Below are 23,173 nucleotides of genomic sequence, written 5' to 3' on the forward strand. Positions count from 1 at the left end.
GCATTGCTCTCCGCGGGGGGCTCCTCTCTTGGGGGCCCGGCACCCACGCTCCTGCTTCTTGCAGGGCCCAGGGCTGCCACTTTCTCTGGGCCAGGACCCTGGCCTCTCTCTCGGGGCCAGTGGACCACTGCGGGCTCTTCGCAAATCTTTACCTCCTGGCCCCCTGAGCAGAACCAGTGAGAAGTTCCACAGGCAGCTAAGGCCACTTGAACCTTAACCTTCAGGGGCCTTAGGTGGTGCAGCGGCCCTTCTGTGAGCTGCGACTTGGCTAAGGTCATCAAGACGGCATGGTACCCAGCAGCCCGTTGAAGACAGCGGATGCACTACGGGGCAAGGTCAGTGATGCTGGGGCTGGAGACAAACCAGGACGGACAGAAGAGACGGGGCCTGTGCGGTAGGACTTCATGAGCTTTATTGACTCTTGAGATCAGTACAACAGAATCACAGATTGACACAGGCAATGGCTGAGCCAGAAGCAAACTGGAGGTGCAGAAATGCACCCACATGCTGTCAGGGCACCTTCTTGGCATTGGGGGAACGCTTCAAGGGAGCTGGGACCACGCCAGCCCACACAGACCGTTCCCCACGAGGCTCACCTCTCCCAGCCCTTCCCTCGGACTGAGCCAGTCACCTGCCTCAGCATCTGTGGCCCTGGAGCTAAAGAGGAGGGCACAGGTACTTTCCGGCCCTGCAGCTGCCCCACTTCCTCCCCAGCTGCCTTCCATCCCTCTCTCCTGCTGACAAAACACTGTGCCCCGATGTCCTTGGCACATGGCACTCTAGCGTCTGGTGCGGGGAAGGCTTTCTCCACCAGCCCCCTGCAGCACGTGCTCGGGGAGCTGCGGATGTGGTGTCCCACCTCCCCGAGGGAAATGCTACCTCCTAAGTGGGAGAACCTGCTGGCCCAGATGCCCACCCTCTACATGGAGGTCCGATCGGAACCAATGTCAAGAACCCTTCTTCCTGGGCTCCAGGAAGGGGGACAGCAGGCGCAATGGCGGGGTGGGGCGGCGAGGGGCCAAATCTGGCAGCCTCAAGGGGCAAGTCTGCGCTGCAGGAAATGCTCCTCCAGAGGAGACGCCCTTGGAGACTCCCGGCCACTTCACTACAAACTGTTACATTTTAATCCTTTATTAGAAACCATGCAAACTTTAATACAAAAAAAAAAAAAAAAAAAAAAACAAGTGCAATAAGAATCTTCGTGTCAATACAATTCCCGGGATTTCTCATCATTGCAGCGGTCCCAAGACCGGGCCTAGCTGGGACACCCCTGCACAGGCTGGCCTCGCCTCTCCCCCCTCCCCAGTCAGGCTGTTAGGGGTGGGGGAGATGGCCTGTCTCATGCCTTTTTGAAATTTCCACACCTGATTCCCCATCCCCCACGTGAGTCTGGACATCTTGGGCTCCCTGGTAACAGGGCTCTGGTGTCCTAGGCCTGCGAGTCTGGAGGATTATGACCTCCAGAGTCCTTCCCTGTTTCTCCAGCCCCAAACTTGTACCTCCCACTAGATCCCAGGGAATGAGACAGACAAAGATGCCAAAACCAGCCTCTTGGTTAGAAAAGAAAAGCAGCATACACACAAAATACCAGAACAACCAGACCACACTCTGACCAGTCCCTAGTATGCCCTCCCTGCTCACCAGGCCACAGCCCCTGCACCTCACCTGCTGTGCCCACACCTTATCCGGGGCCCCAAGCTGCCCAGACCAGGGCAGCCCCCTGATGCCTGACCTCCTGGCTGGAGGCTTAAGGATCTCCCCTCCCTGTTTCCTTTAACACCTACTGAGGACTTTCATTTAGACATGGCTTCAACCTGCAAAACTCCTCTACCAGTTTTTAGGTTATTAAGAAAAAAAAAAAAAAAAAAAAGAGTGTGACAGCAGCTAGGTGGGTATGGGAAGCAGTGAGGACAGTCCGAGCTGACCCCTAACTAACTTGGGGCAGGGCAGCAAGAGGTGCCTGGCCCCACCTGCACAGTGGGCACCACAGAGGGTCACAGGGAGAGGCAGTGGCTTAGCGGGCTCCAGGGGGTGCAATCAGCATCCTGCCACCGTGTGGCTGTCCAGCTCCACTCTTCTCTCCAAGTGGGCCCAGCGAGGAGGGTGGGTATGTCAGTTTCTCTTGGGTTTGGTCCAAAAAACCCAAAGAGGAGGTTGGAATCCGGTTCCCCCCCTCCTAGATCCCATAAGATCCCAAGTTGGCCTCCCCAGCCCATCACCTCCCAACCTCATCTGCAGAGCGGTGCGCAACGATGGGACAGGAACAAAGCAAGGAGTAGGCCCAGGGTGGGGAGCAGTGGAGGTGTGGGGGCGGGTCTGCTGCTGCCCGGGGCAAGCAGGGCAAGGGAAGGGGGTAGGGCCTGGAGGACTGCCCAGCATCCAAGCCGTGTGGGGTCTAGATCGCAGCCCGGGAGAGGGAGCCAAGGGCCCGGGGGCCTGAGCTGGGGCCGCCAGGGAAGTAGGGGGGGCGGGAGACAATGTCAGCCCCATGGTCGGTGCGGGCCCTGGCGTTTGCCCGGAACGTCAGCCTGTAGGTCTCAATCTGCAGTGACACGGGAGGAGGGAAGGGAGGGGGGAACAAGGGACACAAGAGGGGGAACACAGGGGACGGAAGACGAGACCAGAATGTCATCATTAGATGCCTGGAAAATAAAAGGTTGCTTGGTTAAAATTTAGGCCACACTCTACTCAAAAAAAAAAAAAAAAAAAAAAAAAAGTTTCAATTTGCAGCCAGTGGCAGGGCCCCCGGCTGGCCCTCAGGCCAAGCCCAGCCACTTACTTGTCTCCTGGATCTGGCTGTCCAAGGTCTGGGCCTCCCTTTGGTCACCACCCCCTGCCAGGGTGGTGTGGCCACTGAGGCCACTGGCTGAAGTGGGGGCGCCAGCTTCGGGCGCTGGCTCAGGGATGGCCGGCTCCTCCCCAGCGGGGGGGCCCGGACACGGAGGGGCCTCGCTGCCACCGCCCTCAGTCTACAATGAAACAGTGGGGGAGACAGTGCAGGGTCAGTCGGGGAGGAGGTGGGATGGGTGATGGTGGTGGGTTTTACACACAGCCCCCCTCCCACCGCTGACCCCAGCCGGCTGAAGAATCTAGGCCAGGTACTCCCCGCCCCATCCCCCACCATGAGGCGACTCCTGACCCCGAGACCTGGCCCGGTGCAGAGCAGGAGAGCACAGCCCTAGGCCCGGCGTGCAGCCTAGCTAGTGACACACTCCGGAAGACTCCTCTGCGAAAAGCAAGGTTTCCTGAAGTCTTTCTGGGGTGAAAGGCGAGAGGGGCAGGCTTCTCACCCACGATGGCACCAAACAGCTAGCCGTGACAGCGGATCATTAGCAAAAACCCGGGGGACGATGGCTAGTGTATGGGTCTGCAACTGGCTGGGAAGCGGGGGTGCTACAGGCCAGTCAGGGAGCTCTGGGAGCCTGAAGTCGGGTCAGAGGGGTGCAGCCTGCCGCCTCTGACCCCGTGAACTCCAGACCACTCCCACCGCAGAGGGGCTCTCTTGGAAACTCGGGGGCACCCCTGCCTGTTCACCTAGCCGTCTCCAGACATGGAGGCCTCTGCTGTGCTGGGCGCCCTCCTGGAGCCTGGGGACACAAGGAGGGGTGGCCAGAGAGGTGTGACCCAGGGAAACTTTGGGGCCCCGAGGGCTTCCCAGGAGGAGGATGGCGTGGGCGATGAACACCCAGTATGAATAAAGCAGAAAAGGGAAGGCCAGTGGGGAGCTGGAACCTCTGGGCCCCAGAATGCCCAAAAGGGGACAATGACTCCACAGTGGTTTCTAATCACAACAGTAAAGGAGACAGGCCTCTGTATTGGAAAACAATTCCAGAAATAACAAAGGGAGATGATGTGAATAAAGAACACCAGACTTGGGGGTCAGAAGGCCCAGGTGCAAACCCTGGTCCAGAGTACCTGCCACGTGACCTCGGACAAGACCTGAGCTAGGCCCCACTAGGACAGACTAGGGAGTGGCTCCTCACAAGGTCTGGAGGCATGACTGAGAGCCTGTGACAGGGCCAGGACCCCAAATATGGGATCACCGACGGAAGCTGGGACAGAGGCTGGGCTGGGCCAGGCAGGAGGGAAGGCCCACCACAGCTGCTCTTCGTCCTCACCCCTGCTCCCCTTCCCCTGAGCAGCTGCAGCTCTCCTCAGCAAGCTGCTACCCCCAAGGTCCCCCTACCCCCGCAAGAACATGGAACAGAGGACAACAGCATCTTGGCACAAAGGGTCTCGAGGTGCTGTGGAAGGAGGGAGGAAGGGAAGGCGGGAGGGAGGGAGGGAAGGAAGGCAGGAGAGGCCCAGCCAGGCCTGAGAATGGGAAGCCCTGCCCATCTGAGCGCTCTCCCAGAGCCCCAGCCTGGGGTGGGCCTGGCGGCTGAAGCCGTGCTACCCTGCTCACGGGCCCAGCGGAGTCTTGCATGGAGCACGTCCCCATGTGCCCTCTCATGAGGCAGACAGGGACAGTCAGGCCACGCAGACCACCCACCTTGTGGGGGAGTAGCGTGCCAGCTCACAGGCCCTTTGGAAATGGCTGAAATGGGCTCAGAAAGGCAGGCCACGGCTCTCAGGAGAGGGTCTCTCCCCAGGTGGACAGGGCAGAGGCCGCTGGGCCGGGGCCTCTTTACCTCTCCTGCCTCACTCGGGACTGATGATGAACACGGGGAACACACAACGGCGTGGGGGCACAGGACTCCTGACGATACTGAGGGGCGGTGACAGGCACCCAGGGGCTGGGACCCCGACTCCAGCTGCACCACCCCACCCACCCTGGCCAGGCAACGTCCCCTGCTGTGGCCCCCGCTGCCCCACTCGCTACCTTCACGGCACCTCCTGCAGGCAGGTGGCCCACATTATCGAGGGATCCCACCTTCGCCTGGGCCTTCTCCTTGAAGTTCAACTTCTGACTTTCAATCTTGACATCTCCTCCACCTGGAACCAAAAAACCACCCGTCACACAGGCAAAACCTGGAGGCTGGAACAGGAATCCTAGCTTGGCCGAGGACCTGCTGCGTGCCCAGTACAGACACCAACGTGACCTGTTCCCAGCGGCTCTGGGGACAACGCAGGATGGACAGTGAATGTGCCTGTCACAGAGGACTCATCTTCTCAAAGTGGGGCTGACAATCTGCACCTGCAGCGGGAACGCCTCCACAGAGAAGCAAAGTCACCCTCACCTCTGCCAGAGGTCTGAGGCATGGCCTCCAGCCAAACATCTAAAAGTGCCTCGAGGACGTGTGCTTTTAGGTTCTCTTGGCAGTGTAGTGACTCCCTCCAACTTGGGGATACGGGGTGCCCCAGCTTCCTTTCAGTCTACGAACACTCTGTCCGTCAGGGTTAGGATCCTGGTTTCACAGCTGCTACAGCTGATGCTGGAAAAGACGAATGACTTGCCTAAAGTCACCGTCAAGCTGGTGATGGGCAGACAGGATGGAACTGTGGTCTGTCTGAGCCGCTGAACTGAGCTGCACTGTAGTGACAAGAAGGAAAGTGGAAAGCGGCTTCTCTGCACTGCCTTCTCCTGCAGTGCAGGAGCGGTGGGAGTGGTCCTGGCACTGAGTTTAGAAAGGACAGGCACAGGGTCCCGGGGCCCAGTGCTCCTGCCTGGCTGGGGCATGGAGGTGGCCCACACACCAGGACAAGGTTCAGAGCTCACAGCCACGGTGTGGCCATAGGATCTGGGCCCAGACTGCTCTGCTGGATCCACCCTGCTCCAGGCCCCGCAGCTGAGCTTCCCTCAAGTGGCCGTCTCCCCAGCTCACGTCCCAGCTTCTTGCCACGTTCACCAACTCACCCCCGCCCTTAAGTCCACCTCCCATCTCACCCCCTCAGGCAAAATCTGGGCCTCCAGTCAGTCCGCAGCACTAGCGAGGGAGGTACCACACAAGAGCAGATTTTCCAGATAAAAAGGGGAAGGTGACATTGAGTTAAGGGCCAAACTATTCTGATCCTTTTAAACAGGACATGTTCTCTAATGGATGATGACACTTTCTGCTGAGAGGGAACTGGCCCCAGTGCCCAGCCTCCCGGAAGCCGGACCCAGGGTTGGAGCTGACCGCACCCCCGCTGCAGCAGAGACCCCCAGCCGTGGCCGGCTGCCGAGGTTCCACTGCCTCAGAGGAGCCTAATCTGACAACTCCTTGGGCACCAGGTCTTGGCCCGTGACCCAGGAGGGCCAGGCCCGCGGCAGGTGCTGGACACAGTGATGCCCAGGACAATGGCAGCCTTTAAGACCTGCTCCTCCTCAGAGGCCCCGAGGTGTTGAGCGCCCAGAGCCCCCTCCCTGACAGGCACTGCACTGCGCAGTTCGCATCACTGCCTCCTGGGCGGGGGCGGCTCCAGGAATCCTGAGGGAATGGCCCATGCAGCCGGCCCTGGCAGGACCACAGGCCCCAGGCATGCTGGGATTGGGGTGTAGGAGGCAGCACTCACCAGGTTTGTGCTTGATGTTGGCCTTGGACCCACACTTGGAAGAGACCTTAGAGATGTCCACCTTCTTATTCTGAATCTGAACCTGAGAAACCAATCACGGGAAGAGCACTGCCTCAGAGAGAGGCTGTATCCCAGGGCCTGCAGCCTCTGCGCACACCCCAGGTGGACCGAAGCGGTTCCCATGCACACTGGGCCGCTCCCTCCCTGCCGCAACAGTGCACCTGCTGGGCAGCTCTTCTCCCATTTGTCTGGATCCAAATCTAAAATGTCATTTTGTTCCACCTGAAATCTTACCCGTTAACCCCTTGCTCAGAGAAAATCTGGAGTAATGTTTTCATGTTCTACTGCCAGTTCTTCTCAGGGCGTGTTTCCCTCCTGGGTGACCACACAGGCATTGGTCTAGGATGTGCATGCGTACTCCTGCTTCATTCATGTTACAAACGTTTTCCCGCAAAAGTTGAGAATTGTAAAGAGGGGCCGCATATAATAATCTATTCTCTAAGATCTTACATAAACCGAACCCATGTCTGATATTGAACATTTGGATTTTTTCTACTTTTTCACCATTAAAACCACGGCAGCGATATGGGTGCCTAGGGGGCGCGGTTGGTTGGGTGGGCACCTACCGGACTTGCTTTCAGCTTGGGTCATGATCTCGGGGATGTGGGATCAAGCCCTGTGTTGGGCTCCACGCTCAGTGGAGTCTGCTTATTAGGACTTTCTCTCTCCCTCTGCACCCCCACCCTTCACTCTCCCCACAAAAAAAATCTTAAAAAATAACAAACAAACAAAAAAAACAAAACCCACCATGGCAGCAATAAGTATCTTTGTGAACAGAAGTCATGACAATTCTGAGGACCTGTAAGCAGGATGCCCAGAACTTCAGTTACCTGGCCAAAGGTTTAGACTGTATGTATTAAGGCTCTTAAGCCACGGGATGTAACTCCTTTCTAGAAATGTGACAACCAGACATCCACCACCGAGCTGAAGTGTTTGACCACCTCCTCCTCCCAACACGGGATATTCCCATTAAAAACAGTAACAACGCTCTTCCCGTAAGCAGTTTGAAGTGATCTCTGAAAATGGCTCACTATTCACTTGACCCAGAAAACCCTACAAAATCAGGCAAATCAAGAGGCTCAAACCTTCGCGTTCACTTTAAGAACATGTGAAACGGCCCAGGCCATCCAGGGGAGGCATAATCGAAAAGGCGCCAAGTATCTGAACGGTGTCCCTTTGCACAAGTGACGGAAGCAACGCAGTCACCACGATGAAGGAGGGGCGGGGGTGGGACGCAGGCCCAGGCCGAAGGGCAGGCCCGGACACAGGGTGGGTGGCCCCAAGACGGTGCTGAATTTTTACTGCCCATGCTTAGAGAGGCAGAGTCATGCTGAACCGGAAGGAAGCGTGGGAGTCAGATTCCCTGGTCAAGGAGCAGAACAGGAGAACAAAGCCACTAAGACGCGGTGTGGAGCTCCTGGGGCTCGGGGCTGGGGGAGCCCACACCGCGCTCTCCCTGCCGCCCGAGCTGCTCCCGACTCGAGGGAGCAGGCCGGTCCTAACCCAGAAGAGGCGGCTGCTCAGAAGAAAAGGGGATCCCAGGAGGACCCGAAGAACCAGAACCTGAGGCCCTGGAGGACGTTCTGCATAGAATATATGCAGAAAAAGTTAAAACAAAAAACCACCACCACCGCCAAAACTGCTAATTTATACATGAACACCGCTCAGTTCTGCTGCTCAGTTCCGCTGCTCTGCTCGCTGTTCAGGGAACTCACACCCCCTGCACGACGGGCCCCTTACCCTCTCGTGGCGCGGGCCCCGCCCGGCCGTGTCCGGGCGCAGAGCCCATGCCAGCGGCCCCAGGCCCACAGCTGCAGCGACGAGGCGCAGCCTCCAGGCTCCACGACGCTCTGGCTAACCTGACTTTCTGCTCACCGCTGGGGAGTCATCAAAGGACGACCAGCCTTCTATCTGACAGGAATCCCGCAGGGGTGAGCATTTCGCTACTGGGACTGAGGACTTGTGTTTCATCTACAGGTGGGCACCGGGTTCTGGGATGAAGATTCCAGGGTCCTGTGAGTGGCCCAGCTGCTCCCCGGTTCTGTGGAAGAGCCCAGCTTTCCACTGCAGTCAAGTCCTCCAGGCAGGGGCCCAGAGAGGCCTGCCAGCAGGTGCCACACCCACTGGTGGGGTCACATCACCTTCTAGCACCCTCTCCCTCTCGTCAGCAAGAGGAAATATGGTTTCGACTGTACTCCAAGAACACACGTGCAATGCCTACTGCGTTTTCCTGCGCCCGCCGGCAGCCCAGGGCTGGCCACAGAGTCATTTACCATAACCCTCGGCTTGCGTGAGCCATCGTCCCTCGCTGCTCATACTGCCCCCTCGCCTGGCAAGCCCACCACTTTCTCCTCCCCGTCCCTTGAAGCCCAGCTCAAGGGCCACCTTCTTCAAAGCCATCCCGGGCTCCAGCCTCACTCCACCTCTTCTTCGCGTCATCATGAAGGGACGCGAGCATCAACAGGACACTAAGTGGTTCACACATTCAGTCGTCATTTATAAAGGACTTAACACCCTCAAAACAAAGGCCTCCGCTTTGTCTCCTCTTTCCAACAAGGCTGCAATTCTCTCAAAATGAGAACACAGGGAAGTGCTTTTCCCAACCAAACTTCTGGCAGCCACCGAACCAAGACAGATGTGTCCCACAGCACTGGTGGCAACTCATCTCGTGCCAATCCCGAGACAGCCGCACGCAGTGATGGAGCTCACTGGCCCAGGTCTAGAGCCCACGCATTTCCTGAGCCAGCGTTCTGCCACTGAGGCCACCACTTGTTTACTTCTTGTCTGGTCCTCAGGTAAACAACAGCTGGTGAGGGGGCAGCTCTGCTTTACAGACATGCTCCAGCCAGCAGACGAAGGAGGAAGGAGCACAGTGCACCCCCCTACTGAACGCATGGTTCTCAGTACTGGCCACCCGAGAGAAAGAGAGAGAGAGAGAGAGAGAACCAGAGAGTGAAACACGATGTGAAACACCACCATGACCTATGAAAGTCTTGCAAAAATCTGGGGGTGGGGGAGATCAAACCTGAGTCAATGTAAAAACTATCAAGGGACACGGAAGTACACTAAATGAAACCACAGGGCTGTCATCAGCGGAATCCAGATTCGAGGACGAGCGACTTGGTTTATACATAAAAATACCTGAAGGGGGCCTGCAGAGTAAAAAGAAACTTAAGAGACACATCAACCAATCACAGTTTATGGGCCTTACTTGGATCCTGATTCAAACAAGCAAACCTGTTTAACATGTCAGTCAGTGGGAGTCCTACACACACGTACGTACACACACATATGTACACACGTGAAGAGTTCTTATCTTTTAAAGTTATAAACCGAGAATCTGCAGACGAATGATGTATCTAGGACTGGGCACAAGGAGGGATACCTGGCTGGCTCCATGAAGCGTGCGACTCTTGATCTCAGGGTCTCAGGTCTGAGACCCCCACTGGGTGTAGATCACTTAAAAAAAAAAGGCTGGCCACAAGGATAATAAAGGAAGCTGGGTAAAAGGTTCATCCCGTTCACTGTAGTGTTTTTTTTCCTATTTTTGTATGTATGTGAAAATTCTCTACATCATCAAGTTTTAAAAAGTGTAACTGTGTCCCCCTCACTTAATGAGGCCCGCTGCACCTGAGACGTGGCTCTGCCTCCTGAGGCTGGCATGGAGAGAAGGCACAGTCCCTTCCAGATAATTCTCCCCGACTTGCCCCCTGCCCCCTGCCTACTCGCCACCACTTGATGCTTTAGGGAGGCATGTGCCGCCTCCCTGACCTAGGACATGTCTCTCTCAGACATGCTGCCCCAGCGGAAGCTACGCCGCCTCTGCAGTCCTCTTGCTGCCCCGCCACCCGTGGACGCCCCACACCTCGCTCTAGCTGTTTGCACCATCTGCGCCCCCCCACCAACCCTGGCCGGTGACACCCCGAAGCCCACCGCAGGCAGTGGTAGAGGCTGATGACACAGCCACCGGGTCTATAAGAACCCATCACACACGTCTCTCCTCATGAGGGTGAAATGGGAGAAAAACGGTCCCAAAATCTTCAACTGGGGGAAAAGCTGCTCTGCTCCCTGCCCTCACGTGTCCCTGGATCCCAACAAGGGGTACGTGCATACGGGTGGCGGGGGGCTCTGGAGCACTGGCGGGGGTCCTGCTCTAGGCCTCTCCTCGGGTGTCCGCCTCAGAAATCTATCCAGGAGGGGACAAGGTTTGTGTGTGACATGGGACACTGCTCGGCCTGCATGGCGGGCCCACACCTTCTTCACTGCACGTGTGTCTGTGCTGGCTTCATGGAGGGGCTGAGGAAAGAAGGACAGTGCTTCCGTCCAGGCCGTTCACCCTCCTCTTGCCGCCCCCGAACACTGCTCCCAGGCGGCTTCCGGATGCCTTGTCTAAGGAGGCCTCCCCCCCCACAATAAAATGTTTATGGGACACCTGGGGCTCAGTCGGTTCAGCAGCCGACTCTGAACTGTGCCTCAGGTCATGAGACTGAGCACAGGGTCTGCTTATCCCCGTCCCCCCTGCTCTGTCATCATGTGTCTCCCCCTAGCTCACGCTCTCTATCAACAACATCTTTTAAAAAACCTTTGAAATCATGTGTAAGCAGTGTGGGAAGAGCACAGGAGGTGACGAATGATGCCTATGTCCTTAGCTCGTGCACAGACCGCACGCCATACCAAGTGCATTTCTGTCACACACACAATGACAGATCCCTTTCAGACTCTCCTGCCCACCGGTCTTCATCTAGGCCAAAGCCTGAAAGGAAAGCTAAAGTCGGTGCCCACCCGGGGCCCTCATAAGCGGGATCTTTATCACCTGAAGCAGATACTGTCTTTAAACCCTTCACCCACAGCAGTGGCTCCTGTCGGGCCAGCTCCCACGCCAGCCGGCTGCCTCTCCCCACCCCGGGTGTCCAGGCTGCCATTCCCGCCCAAGCCAGGAGAGCCACCGCTGGGGAAGTGACTTGAAGGAGATGCAGTCAGGGGGCTTGTGTGGAGCGAGAAACGGATGCCCTGAGACGGAAGCCTCACAGCAGAGCCACTGGGGGTGGGTGGGGCAGTGCTGGTAAGCCACACGCAGGATGGCACGGCCACTGGAGGGGCAGGAGGGACCGAGCCTGAAAACGAACGGGGCGAGCAGAGCAGCACTCAGCCCAATTCCGGGCAGGAAGGAGAAGGAGCAGAGTGGGCAGGACGGAGCAGGATGGGCTCGCTCCCTCTGCGGTGGGGAGAGAAGCGGGTGAGGAGCGGCGAAGGCGAAGGCCGCTCCACACACAACCCCCTCCAGCGCGTGCCGGACTCACACCTGTCTCTGCACAGTCACGGGGACACGTGCAGAGCGAACAGGTGTTCTTCACGCTGGACCAGGGCCCCCACCAGCCGGAGCCACCTGTGTCCCCCACACAGAGCTCAGGGCTGGCACAGAAGGGCAGCATGATAAAGGAGTGTGTGGATGGAAGAAGGAAGGGGACAAAGAAAAGGAGCGGCTGAGGAAACACGAGAGGAAGGATTCAGAAAGGCGACAAGTCGGGGAAAGAGAGCAGACAGGAAAGAGGGGTGAGAGGATGCCAAGTGGGTGTCACTGGGTTGTTTTATTGAGGGGTTCCCCGACACAGCCAGTCTAAGCACACCGCGACACTGAGGCCTCCCCTCACTCCGCTAGCCTGCGTCTAGGAGGAAGCCCCCGGGTCAGGCTGCCGTGGCCCTGTCAGCGTGGGCAGGTGGCCCTCTCCCCAGGGTGCCCACGGGGGCTGTGCCTCAGACACCAGCTGTCCAGAGCTCATACTTACATTACCACCTCCAGGGACATGCTTAATATTGTCCTTGGAACCACACTTGGACTGAATATGGCTGTAGCTCACTTTTTTGGAGACTATCTGGACCTGGAGTGTTAGAGAACAGAAAAAAAAAACAACACAAAGGGAGAGGGCTGGTTAGAACTGACACGGGGAGTCCACACGTGATCACAGCGGCCAACAGGGTGGGGTTACAGCTCCGGCCCACCTGCAGCAGAACAGCTGTGGAGAAGCACGGGGGAAGGAATCTGAGGGAAGCGGGAGAGGGAGTGAAGACAAGAACAGACAACACGAGGACAGAAGCAGAGGTTGCAGAAGGGCTAATGGTCCTCCTTGCTGGTCCTTGGGGCCGGGCTGTGGTTCATGAGGCCCAGGCAGCAGCAGGCCCCGGAGGCCTACCCGGGCGCAGCCCCGCTCCTCCTCCCACCTGCTCTCTCCCCAAAAGCTGACGCAGTGTCCGGGGACTCCTCTCTGCAAGGGTCCTGCTCATCGGACTGGTCCTCACCGAAGCTTGGCCCTTCCCTTAAAGCTGGGGCTGGGAACTGCGGCAGCCAGACCCACTCTGGGAGGCAAAGGCTGCTCTGAGAAGCACCGAGCATCTGGCTCACAGGGCACAGACCTGATACAGGAAGGAAGGGACATCAGAGCTCAGTTATGAATGCAAATGGACCAGAGGCCACTGGGCCTGCCATGCGGAATCCGGACGCCAGGGGGAGCACACGCCACATTCTCGGCAGCTCCACACTCAAGCAGCCTGTTAGTCTCGGGGCTCGAGAAAGCACAGGACCGGTGAACTTCTGGTCTAGATTTTTTTCAACTAGAGGGTAAAAACACTTCCTTCAATCCTCCACATGCCCGATCCTGTGCTCTGTGAGTTTTGTGCGCAAGGAGAAGTGGCTCCAAGCAGGGCTGCAGTGATGCATTATGGGGCGGGCGGGGGTGGGGTGGGGTACGGGGACTGGACACAGCACACTGTAGTGCTTCTGAATGGCTCCCCTTGGAACGCAGCCACACAAAGGCCCAGGCTCTAAGGGCTGGAACAAAGAATTCTCTTTGAGCCTTCTGAAAAAGAAACAGTTGCCAGCTTCCTTCCTTTGCTTCAGAGCCCTTCACAAATGAAGCAGGCCCCAAGCTGAAGAGTTTTCCACACCGTGGAGAAATCCACCCCGAGAAATTCCGACCCAAATACCTTACAGTTTTGTGCCTTCTTTACAATGTCAGTGATGAGTAACTGGTTAGCAAACTGTTTCCTAATGAAACCCTGCTCTGAACCAGAGGCCTACAGGACCTCCAGGAGTCACCTAGAAGCCTCACCGATTGTACAGATTCCTTGGGCTGACACTGCCCACCTTGGGCCCTGAGAGCTGGAGGTTAGGCCCCTCCAGCGGCCCCTGGCTGGAGTGACCACCGACAAGCCACAGCTAAGGGAAGAAGGTTCCCACAGCAAGCAGGAGGGGCCTGGTTTCAGGATGTAGAGGCAAAGAAGAAGAACCTAGAGTTTCTGCTTACCTGTGCAAGCCCTAGGCTGAGTGGGTTTCCAGAGGGAATGACCACCCGAACCTCAGTGAGGAGGGGACATGGGGAACCGGAGCAAATGAAGCTATCTCTGTAGTCGGCATGTTATGAGAGGGGCCTTCTGGGTCACTTTAAAGCACCAGGGCTCCAGGTGCTGGAAAGTAACCAATGCCATGTCTCCCTGAGGCAGGACCTAGGTGCTCGGTGTGCGTGTTTCGTGTGCACAACGGGTGGGGTTTCACATCAAGGTCAGTGGGAAGGAAGGGGCTGAAGGTCTTTGGATCCATGTTATCCGGTTGAATAAATATTCCCCAGAAGGTAATAGGCTCCCAACTCTGTTAACTGTCAGGGTTAATACAGAAATTTTTCTGATGGCTGAGTCATCAAACAAAGAGGAGGGAATGCAGGGGCAACGTAGAAACTAGTTCAGGACAGGAAAAAAGTGCAGTAGAAGGGAAAGTGATTCAGGCTGGAAGAAACAGTTTATCATCTTTCACCTTCAAGAGGTAAAAGTCTAAATAAAACTCACTTTCCCAGCAGGTGGTTTCTGCACACTCGCAATGGGACCAGCTGTTTTAGCGACTGCGTTAGGTTCAGGCTTTCGAGCCGGAGCAGATGCCTCTGTTTTTTTCTCTACTTTGGCCTGGATGGAGATAAAGGGAGGGCACATTTCAAACCAAGAGGGTAAGAGCCCAAATGCCAAGAAGGGAAGAAAGCTGTAGGGGACTCGAATCCAGGCCAGGCCACCAGGCAGAAGCAGGTCACCCTGTGCTCCTAGGAAAAAACCACCAGTTTCCAGGGTAGACCAGCCAGGGGGAGGAGCTGCAGTCCAGCCCTGAGACCCAAGGAAGAGCTCAAGATAGCATTCACAGAAGGCAGGAAGGAGGCCTGAGTTAGTGATTCTCTTTGGAGTGTGTGTTTTCCCATCAGGATGCTCTCCCACTCAAATGTCTTCACCCCAAGCAAGCTGCCGTACGTAGTGCACAGGAACTACTACTGAGGATGGGAGTGTCACACCACTCAGCTATGTTGGAACAGAGAAAACAATCTGATCACCAGGCCGAGTCACTCAACTCTCCACCAAGACCACCTGCAACTGTTTGCCCAAGGAAAGGCTAAAAAGAGTCCAGAAGGGGGAGATGGGTCACAGTCTGGGTACACCAGAGCCGCAGCCTCTTAGCCAAAACAACTCTCAGGCCCTTTTTCCAGACTAACCTCAGTTTGCCATGACTGTCTTCCAAAAGTACCAGGATTCTGCCTCATTTTGGACCCTGTTTTCAATTATTTACAGGCTCGGGGTTGAAGCAAATTAAACCTGAGTTTTAAACCCTACCCTGAGTGGGAGGGGTGGTGGTTTACTGCTAGAGAATGATATAGGAAATGAGAAGGTTCCCGTTCCAAGGACTTGGACTGGGACTTTTGCCACCACCTTTCCATATACCAAAGTCCCGCCGTTGCAAAGAGCTGACCATTGCTAATTCTACGGTGGATGCCACCAGAAAATCCTGAAGCATGAAGCGCCAGGGCCTGCCCTGCCATCCTCTGTCACAACCCCCTGTGGCAGCCCTTCTGATTAGGAAAGTGGGAGGCCTGCAGCAGCGAGTCCCCCCAGTCACAGCCACAGCCGCAAGAGGACACTCTTTCCTCTTCCAGGAAGAAGGCTCCCCTCCCCACATCAAAGCTTCCACCTCCTACACGTCCTGCCGCTCAGACAGGGTAGGGGTGGGGAGCACATTTAGTCTCTCACCTTCACAGGATCTCACAGTCCTCCTCTGCTTGTCTTGTTAAGGGGAAGAACCCTTTTGCCTCCAAACAAAATCTAAGCCTAAACCCCACAACACAGAACAGGAGCCCCTCTGATGGGGATGGGAATTAAGAGCCTGCTGCTGGGACCTGGAGCCCAGGCTGAAAGTCCCTGGCACTGAATCCAATGTCCCGACAGCCCTTCTTCTTTGGTGGGAACCCAGGGCTGATGTGAGGACACGCTGGGGGACAGCCGGGGGGTGGGTGCGGGTGTGTGTGTGTGGCAGTGGAAGCAGCTAGGGCCGGCATGCCGAGGACCCCCAGCTCCCTGGACTCACCCGGCCTCCTCCAGGCTGATGTTTGATGTTTTCTGTGGAGCCAACCTTGGAGCGGACATTCTTCAGATCAGGGGCAGAAGTGTTGGTAGACGGGCGGCTCAGCCTCAGGGCAGAGGAGCTGGGCTTGGCTGATGTGGGCTTCTTGTCTGAGGAAGGCGTCCCAGAGGGCCGGGGCGGGGTGGGTGTGGGCTTGGCTCGGCTGGGAGCCACCCCTGCCGCAGGGGCGACCCCAGGGACAGTGGTGCTTTTCTTCACGGAGCTGGTGGACGTGCTCTTGGAGCGACTCAAGTCAGCTGCAAAGGTAGGAGTGAGCGAGGACACGGGGTCAGGGGGAGAGAGCAAAAGGGAGCCACAGAGAGGCAGGGGTTTATTTTAGGGTTCCACGAAGTAGGGCACGGGGTGTTACCTGGCACAGACTGTGTAGCTGTCTTCTTCATGTCTGCAGGTTTTCCCTCGGTCTTGATGGCTGCACAGACATGCATGTTTTAACACTGAGTGCTTACGAAGTGACCTAGTGAATGGCTCATCCAGTCTTGAGATTCATTCATTCATTCAACAATGACTGAATGTCTCTTTCAGGCCATGGGCTGTGCTAGTCACTGGGACTAAACGAGGAGGAAATCAGCCAGACTGTGCCCTCTGGAGCATTCACGGCCACCCACTCTGTCTTGTCCTTTTCTACAAGCTTGCCAATGCCTGCCGCATGGCCTCAGAAGTGGGTCATCAGTACACGCCAGTGGAACCGAACCATCTATTTCCTGTCATGTCCGCCCAGGACCATGATGTGCTGAGCGCTGTGAAGTTACTAAGAAAGGAAGAGTAAATCCTACCTGGGAATCCCTAAGAATTCCTTTCACTCGAGAATTTTCTGAATATACATCCACTTTTCAATGTACCCCATGAAGGATGAGTGCACAAACAGGGGTGCATGGCTTTCTGTGACGTTGGCTGGAGCTACTGACGGGGGCAAAGCCAAGGCCCCACCCTTCTCCCCACTGGTTCCCGCAGGAATGAAGGGTGACAGGACTCACTGGTGGGCCTTCTGGGCACAGGCGTTGGGGGGCTTCGACTGCTTGGCCCAGCTGAGGCAGGACTGGCAGCGGCTGAGGCTTTTGGAACAGTCTGGGTGCTCTTGGAGCCAGGCTTGAGGGCTGGAGCAGAGGCCAGCTTGGACGGTGAGGTTCGTTTCTCAGGAACCTTTGCCTCTGCAGCAGACTGGTAACAGGGAAGTGGGGAGAAGAACTGCAGGTCAGCAAGAGCCCTGGGAAGTTGGCGGACACCAAAAACCGGCAAAAGTTTACGCTGCTCTAAGATCTAAGTCCTTCAGACAACATAGAAATGGGCTGTGCAGGGCTCTGTGTCAGCTGGAGTCAGCAAACAGGGAGCCTAACTATCCCAATCCAGCCTGAACCAGTGAGAATGAACAAACCGGAAAAGGATACTACATCACAGATACAGCTTGTCTCAGGATCTAATGTATTACATTAAATACATTAAATACATCAGAATTTAATCACTTGACCAAAGATAGATAAATACATAACATAAAAAATTAAAGATTAAGTTCAATCGAATTCAGGCATTCCTTTGGCTAAGATGCACCTTGTGAATGCGGGGTGAGGGCTGCAAATGGCGAGAACACTGGCCCTCACCAGTTAGATCAGAAGCCTGAGCTCTAACCCCGGTCAGGCCCCCAGCTCACACCCCAGCTCACAGTGTGTTCCTGGGCAAATCACAGAGCCTCTCTGGGCTTTACTTCCTCAGCTGGAAAAAGGAGATCAAACGGAGGATCTCTGGGAACCAGCTTTGGTGCTATGCAGTGTTAGGGACTGGAGGAGGCAGGCCTGACCACCAGACGGGAGGAGAAGCACTGATGTCCCAGCTGTGACTGAGAGCAAAAGGGAAAAGTCTCGCAAGTGCATCTGGGTCACCCCAATTCCTCTTCCAGGGAAGCTGGGTACATCCTCACTAGTAAGGAAGGGGAGGAATCAATCTAGCCCGGTTTCTACGGGAACAGAAGTACCAAGTTACTCAAGAGAATAAACCAAATCATAGACACAGCGCACCATGCTCTTTTACTCCACAAGAAATGGCCACACAGGGCCGTCTGCTGGTGGGGACAAGCACGATACAGCTTAAATGGATAATTGGCCAAGAGGGTGCTCAGAAATGTAAGGGCTGGCATCCAATTAAAGTCAAGTCCTGGAAGAGCAGGGTCATGACCATTTCTACAGATGAAGTCCCTGAGCATGGCAGGAACTGGCTGCAGCTGCCAGTCTGTTCAGAACAGATCACAGGATTTTATGCAGAGGGATCCCTCCCATCGGCTTGAAGATCTGGGTATAAACCAGACATTCTCCGAGGTCTCCTTCAAATTCTTAACATTCGGGCTATGATTCAGAATAATCTAGTAGGGTCTTATTTTGTCAGTAATAGTGGTTAAGTTGGAAAAAAGGTATAAGGGACAGAAAGCTCTAAAAAAATGTGACACCCTGGATTCAGACTTAGGCTCCTGGCTTTGGCAAGCGACAGAACCAGCCCGCTTTCCTAACTGCAGTTAGGCTCCTCCTTCTCGATTTAATTCAACTGAGAATTGAATTGAGAATTCAATCTCAGTTTTCTTCTCTACCAGAATCCTGGATCTACTTATTTTTTCTAAGTAAGTTTTTTTCCCCTTTGTCTGCTTCTTCAATCTTTCTACCAAAATAAGAATAAAAATAAATTTCATTAGACTTTAATTTTTAATCAAGCTCCCAAAATATTTTCATCTTGTTTCTTATTTAAAAAACAAACAGCGGTAATAACTGGAAGGCAGATCAGCTTTTCAAAAAGGTCAGCTGTTCTCACAATGCTGTCTGAAAGCTGAACGGCAGAAGCTATGAAAGAAGAATATTGACAGAGGCCCTGAGCATCACTGTTAGAGTCAGTCCCAAGTTCAAATACTGGCTCTGCCACTTACTAGCACTGGACCTTAGGAAGGTTATTTCACTGAGCTATAAAATGAGAATACTAATACCCACATCATGGGTTGTTCAGAGAGACAAAGGAATTAGCTTATATAAAGGAAACAGTAGAGGACATTTTCATGATGATTATTACTGCAAAGTGAAATTTCACTAGACACCCCCTTCCCACACCGGCTTCCATCAGCTCTAGGACTTTGGGTGCCAGGGCTCCAGTCGCCCTTCCTCTGCCCTCTCATGCTAATATACTGTCTTCTCACGATCGAGAAAGTAGTCAACTGGGTAAATGAGGAGGGTCAGAAAGCTATATATTTTACCATTCTTACTCTGTGACAGGATTTCTCAGTTTCTTGGCCAGGTTCCAACCTAGACTACAATTCCTAGGTTCCACCGATTTTCTTTACAAGATCACATGATACACTAACACGATACAATACATTTTAACATTGGCAACGACCGCCCACCATGAATATAACCAGTAACACTGAGCTGACTGAAAGGCCCTTCTCAAATGAAACAAGATGTTAAGGAAGGCAGCCACAGACTCCAAAGGCCATTCTAGAACGATCCTGTTGGAGCTACTTCTGCTCCAAATTGACCAGCTTCTAAGCAGCTATGTGTGGGTGACCTGGGAAACTGAAAACCTGCAGGGGGAGCGTACTGAGAGAGGCCCAGTGTCAAAAGCAAAGGAAATTGTCACATGTTGTTGCAATGTACAGAGGTCAGCTAGAAGACCTTATTCCAAAAAGTAACAGGCAAAACTCACTTCTGCCAGACGATTAAAGAGAGAGATAAGGAAGCAAATTTGAGGTATCTGATGTGGGAACTCTACCCAAAAAGAGTATGTGACAGTCTGTGGAGGAGGGCAAACTGGCTAATAAGTGCTCAAACCGGGAAGAGTACTAAGGAGGAGCTGGGAGAAAGGAAAAGAAGGCAGATGCAGTATTGCCTCCCAGCAGGGAAAGGAAAGGTACAAAGTCTAAAAGGCCTTCAGATGTTATGGCTGCATCGTGAGCCCCCAAGATTTGCAAGTGACCTTTCTCCCCTTCCCCCAGTTCCACCAGCTTGACTACACTGCCAGGTAGCAATGAGAGTGATGGGACCCTTGTGGGGAAAACATCTCCCTGGCACAGGGCTTAGGTGGCTACTTACCTTGGGTTTTGCGTCTTTTGCAGGTAAGGTGGAAGGCCTGGTAGTGGTGGCAGCAGGGCGTTTGGGTGGGGCAGCCGGCACTAAGCCTGCAGCGAGGCTCATAGGTTTTTTATTCGACCCACCAAAGGTGGTGGGAGCTGACTGCTTAGGGAGAGGAGTGGGCTGAGTTTTGGCTTTCGATGTTGAAGTCTTTGCAGGTTGAGTGGTGGCCAAAGGCTTTAAGTTGATGTGTTGTTTTGTTTTTTTTTTTTAAAAAGTCAACATCAAACACACAGACAAAAATAAAAACAAATTAAAAAAATGTATAAATTGCACAATTCAAAGTAAAATTATAAGCAATGAGGATATATGCAACTGAAAAGCAGCATTCTGTTCTTCTGAGCTCAGTAAGGGATAAAAAGAAGCCATGAGAAAGATAAAGAAAATTGGGAATTCACTCTTAATGACAAACGTCACAAATTCCAGCAGTTTGGTGCCTGAAGATTTAAATTCAGTGATGCTTTAAACAATTAACTAACTTTTGGTGGCTGCAAAAATTCTATGAAGAAAGTCATTAGCAGGTGATTAAATGGTCATTATTTGTGCCTTGATGAAGTATGGCACTTGAACTCGCCAATGAGCACCAGTGAAAGTGCCTGAAGCTTTGATCCACCTTAAAAATCTGAGTTCCCTTTTTACAAGCAAAGATTACAGAATCTATTTCTGAATAGTTCTGCAAAATCCCATTATTGCTGCTGTAAGGGGGAGTAGAAATCAGCCCTACAGAACATTTCTACACATAGGATCATGGGGTCAAAGGCAGAGACTGTAAGGGTTGAGTTAGGCTACTATGGTACAATAGGAATATAAAATATTTTCTAAGAATGTCCAAAATTGGAGAAGGCCTACTAATAGCTCAGAAAAAAGAAATTTCTTTCATGATTCAAGCAATAATAGCAGAAGATAGGGTTTTAAAAAATGGTAGCCAGAGAAGATAACCCACCACTCTGGTGCCTACCTTTGTTTTCTTCTCTGGGCTTGGTGGGAGCTCCTTGTTTGGAGGGGCGGTGATGTCATTTCCGGTCACACTCCCCGCAGGCCGGCCTTCTTCTGGCTTACTTATTCCTAAGTGGGGGTAAAGTCATGCTAAGCAGATGTTTTTCATACCCATTTAGAAAAAGCAAGTCTTAGGAGAGAGAGACCACTGACTAGCACTGCATTCTGAAGAAAATCCACAGGGCTGTGCTCTGAAATGTGGACAGGACTCCCAAGTTCCTCTCATTGTGACAGGGCCGTTTTAGATTCCAGAGATTCAGGCAGCTGGTCCCTGTGGAGAAGCAACCTAAGTGGGATTTGCACAAATGACCAATGGGAGGCAACAGCCCTTAAAGTTTGGTTTCCCTTCCCTGGAGACCAGCAAAGGGGTTCTGTCACCTAAGCACTAACTCCCAGAGCACATGGGACAATAACCTCTTCTATAAGAGTTTATCTCTTGGAATAAAGGTTGCTGAAGATGGGATATGAGCCAGAAGATCATCCAATGTCCTCCCCTTACTTCCTTTCCCTGTAAAGCACCACTTTATGGAGGATGTGAGATTAACTTGATCTGGTTCTAGCAGTGACCCAGATTTCCAACAAGCCCGAGGAGACCCATGAAATCAGACCCAAGGCCAGAAATAAAGTCTATGCCTAAGGCTGGGCCCAGCAGCACCACTGTGGGGAGATAACTCCAGATTTCAATAGGGCTACACCCAAATGCACTGAAATACCACGAAATTTATAACCTGGGTGTGGGGAAGACCTTTCTGAGTGGCACAAAATCCCGAAGGCACAGAAGATCGGTCTAAGGAAAAATTTTTTAAAAAGTCAATGTGGGAAAAAAAAATAGTAAGTCAGGAAGCAGACAAATAGGAAAAAAACTGAACACCATATCAAAGACAAACAGCTTATTATATAAATTACACCTACAAATCACTAATTCCCACAAAAGCCAACAACCCACTGGAATAATGGCCCAATGATTATGAACACAGCTTCCAGAAGAAGAAATAAAAATTTTTAAAAAGTAACAAAAGGTGCCCAATTTTTCAGAGAAATGATAATTAAAACCACACTGAGATGTCATTTTTAACCTAACATATTGTCAGAAGTCCTACAACGTGAAAACAGCCTGTGGGGATAAATGAGATTGTCGCGCGCCTAAGTGTGTGGAATGGTAGGTACAACTCTTGTGCAGGGCAATCTAGCGATGTCTCTGAAGACTAAATGTAGCTAAATTCTAATCCAGATATCCAATTTCCAGAAATGTATTTAAAATACTTACTTACTTGTTAAGATTTTATTTATTTATCTGACAGAGAGAGACATAGCGAGAGAGGGAGCACAAGCAGGGTGAGTGGGAGAGGGAGAAGCAGGCTTCCTGCTGAGCAGGGAGCCCCATGCAGGGCTCGACCCTGGGATTATGACCTGAGCCGAAGGCAGACGCTTTAATGACTGAGCCACCCAGATGCCCCCAGAAATATATTTTAGAGGTGTATTCACACACCAGCAAAATTGCAAACGTGTCAAGGTCCTCATCAGAACACGTTCCTAATAGGACAGAACGAAAACACCCTGGAAGTCTGTTCACAGAAACGTGATTTCAGGGGCGCCTGGGTGGCTCAGTGGGTTAAGCCTCTGCCTTCGGCTCAGGTCATGATCCCAGGGTCCTGGGATCCGTCCCCATGTTGGGCTCTCTGCTCAGCAGGGAGCCTGCTTCCCCCCTCTCTCTCTGCCTGCCTCTCAGCCTACTTGTGATCTCACTCTGTCAAATAAATAAATAAAATCTTTAAAAAAAAAAAGAAAAAAGAAACATGATTTCAGCACTGTGGCAGAAATACCAACGCAATCTCTGCATCTGAAAAAATAAAGCATGGCCAATATGGAACCATCTCTATTAAGTGAAGAAAAGAAGTAAGGCGCAGAATAGTAAGATAATACAAAACTAGTAAGAAATACGTTTGTCTAGAAAAGGGATGGGGGGCCAAGGTACGTTTCTAATGCAAATACCCTTCTGCGTGCATTTTAAAAAGGCCTTTGGAAGGAACTTAATGTGTGTACACTTGACCTCGCCTCCCCCCAAGCCCTGTGAAGTACAGCACGCTATTAAAACCAGGACATGGGTATCGGTACAATCCGCAGAGCTTACTTGCATGTG

At 53.4% G+C, this 23,173-nt stretch overlaps 1 protein-coding gene across 17 annotated transcripts in view; it reads right to left on the reverse strand.

Moving 5' to 3' along the window:
* Nucleotides 1-1,863: 1,863 nt before the first annotated feature.
* The window catches only part of MAP4 (microtubule associated protein 4), a 190,106-nt gene continuing 168,796 nt past the window's right edge, over nt 1,864-23,173 (reverse strand). For 3 of the 17 annotated variants that reach the window (XM_032867912.1, XM_032867911.1, XM_032867915.1), the window contains 11 exons: nt 20,996-21,102; nt 19,999-20,214; nt 16,915-17,098; nt 16,290-16,349; nt 15,884-16,176; nt 14,332-14,445; nt 12,282-12,374; nt 6,436-6,517; nt 4,823-4,935; nt 2,780-2,969; nt 2,427-2,642 (listed from right to left, as the gene is read on the reverse strand). In XM_032867912.1, coding sequence (XP_032723803.1) covers nt 2,635-2,642; nt 2,780-2,969; nt 4,823-4,935; nt 6,436-6,517; nt 12,282-12,374; nt 14,332-14,445; nt 15,884-16,176; nt 16,290-16,349; nt 16,915-17,098; nt 19,999-20,214; nt 20,996-21,102 — 1,460 coding nt within the window. In that variant the 3' untranslated portion in view covers nt 2,427-2,634. Of the gene's footprint in view, nt 2,643-2,779; nt 2,970-4,822; nt 4,936-6,435; nt 6,518-12,281; nt 12,375-14,331; nt 14,446-15,883; nt 16,177-16,289; nt 16,350-16,914; nt 17,102-19,998; nt 20,215-20,995; nt 21,103-23,173 lie in introns of all 17 variants that reach the window. The other 14 variants (XM_032867916.1, XM_032867914.1, XM_032867927.1 and 11 more) reach the window with 9 other exon arrangements.

This window comes from Lontra canadensis, unplaced genomic scaffold (assembly GCF_010015895.1).
Source record: "Lontra canadensis isolate GAN:19392208 unplaced genomic scaffold, GSC_riverotter_1.0 scaffold35, whole genome shotgun sequence".
NCBI lineage: Eukaryota > Metazoa > Chordata > Mammalia > Carnivora > Mustelidae > Lontra > Lontra canadensis.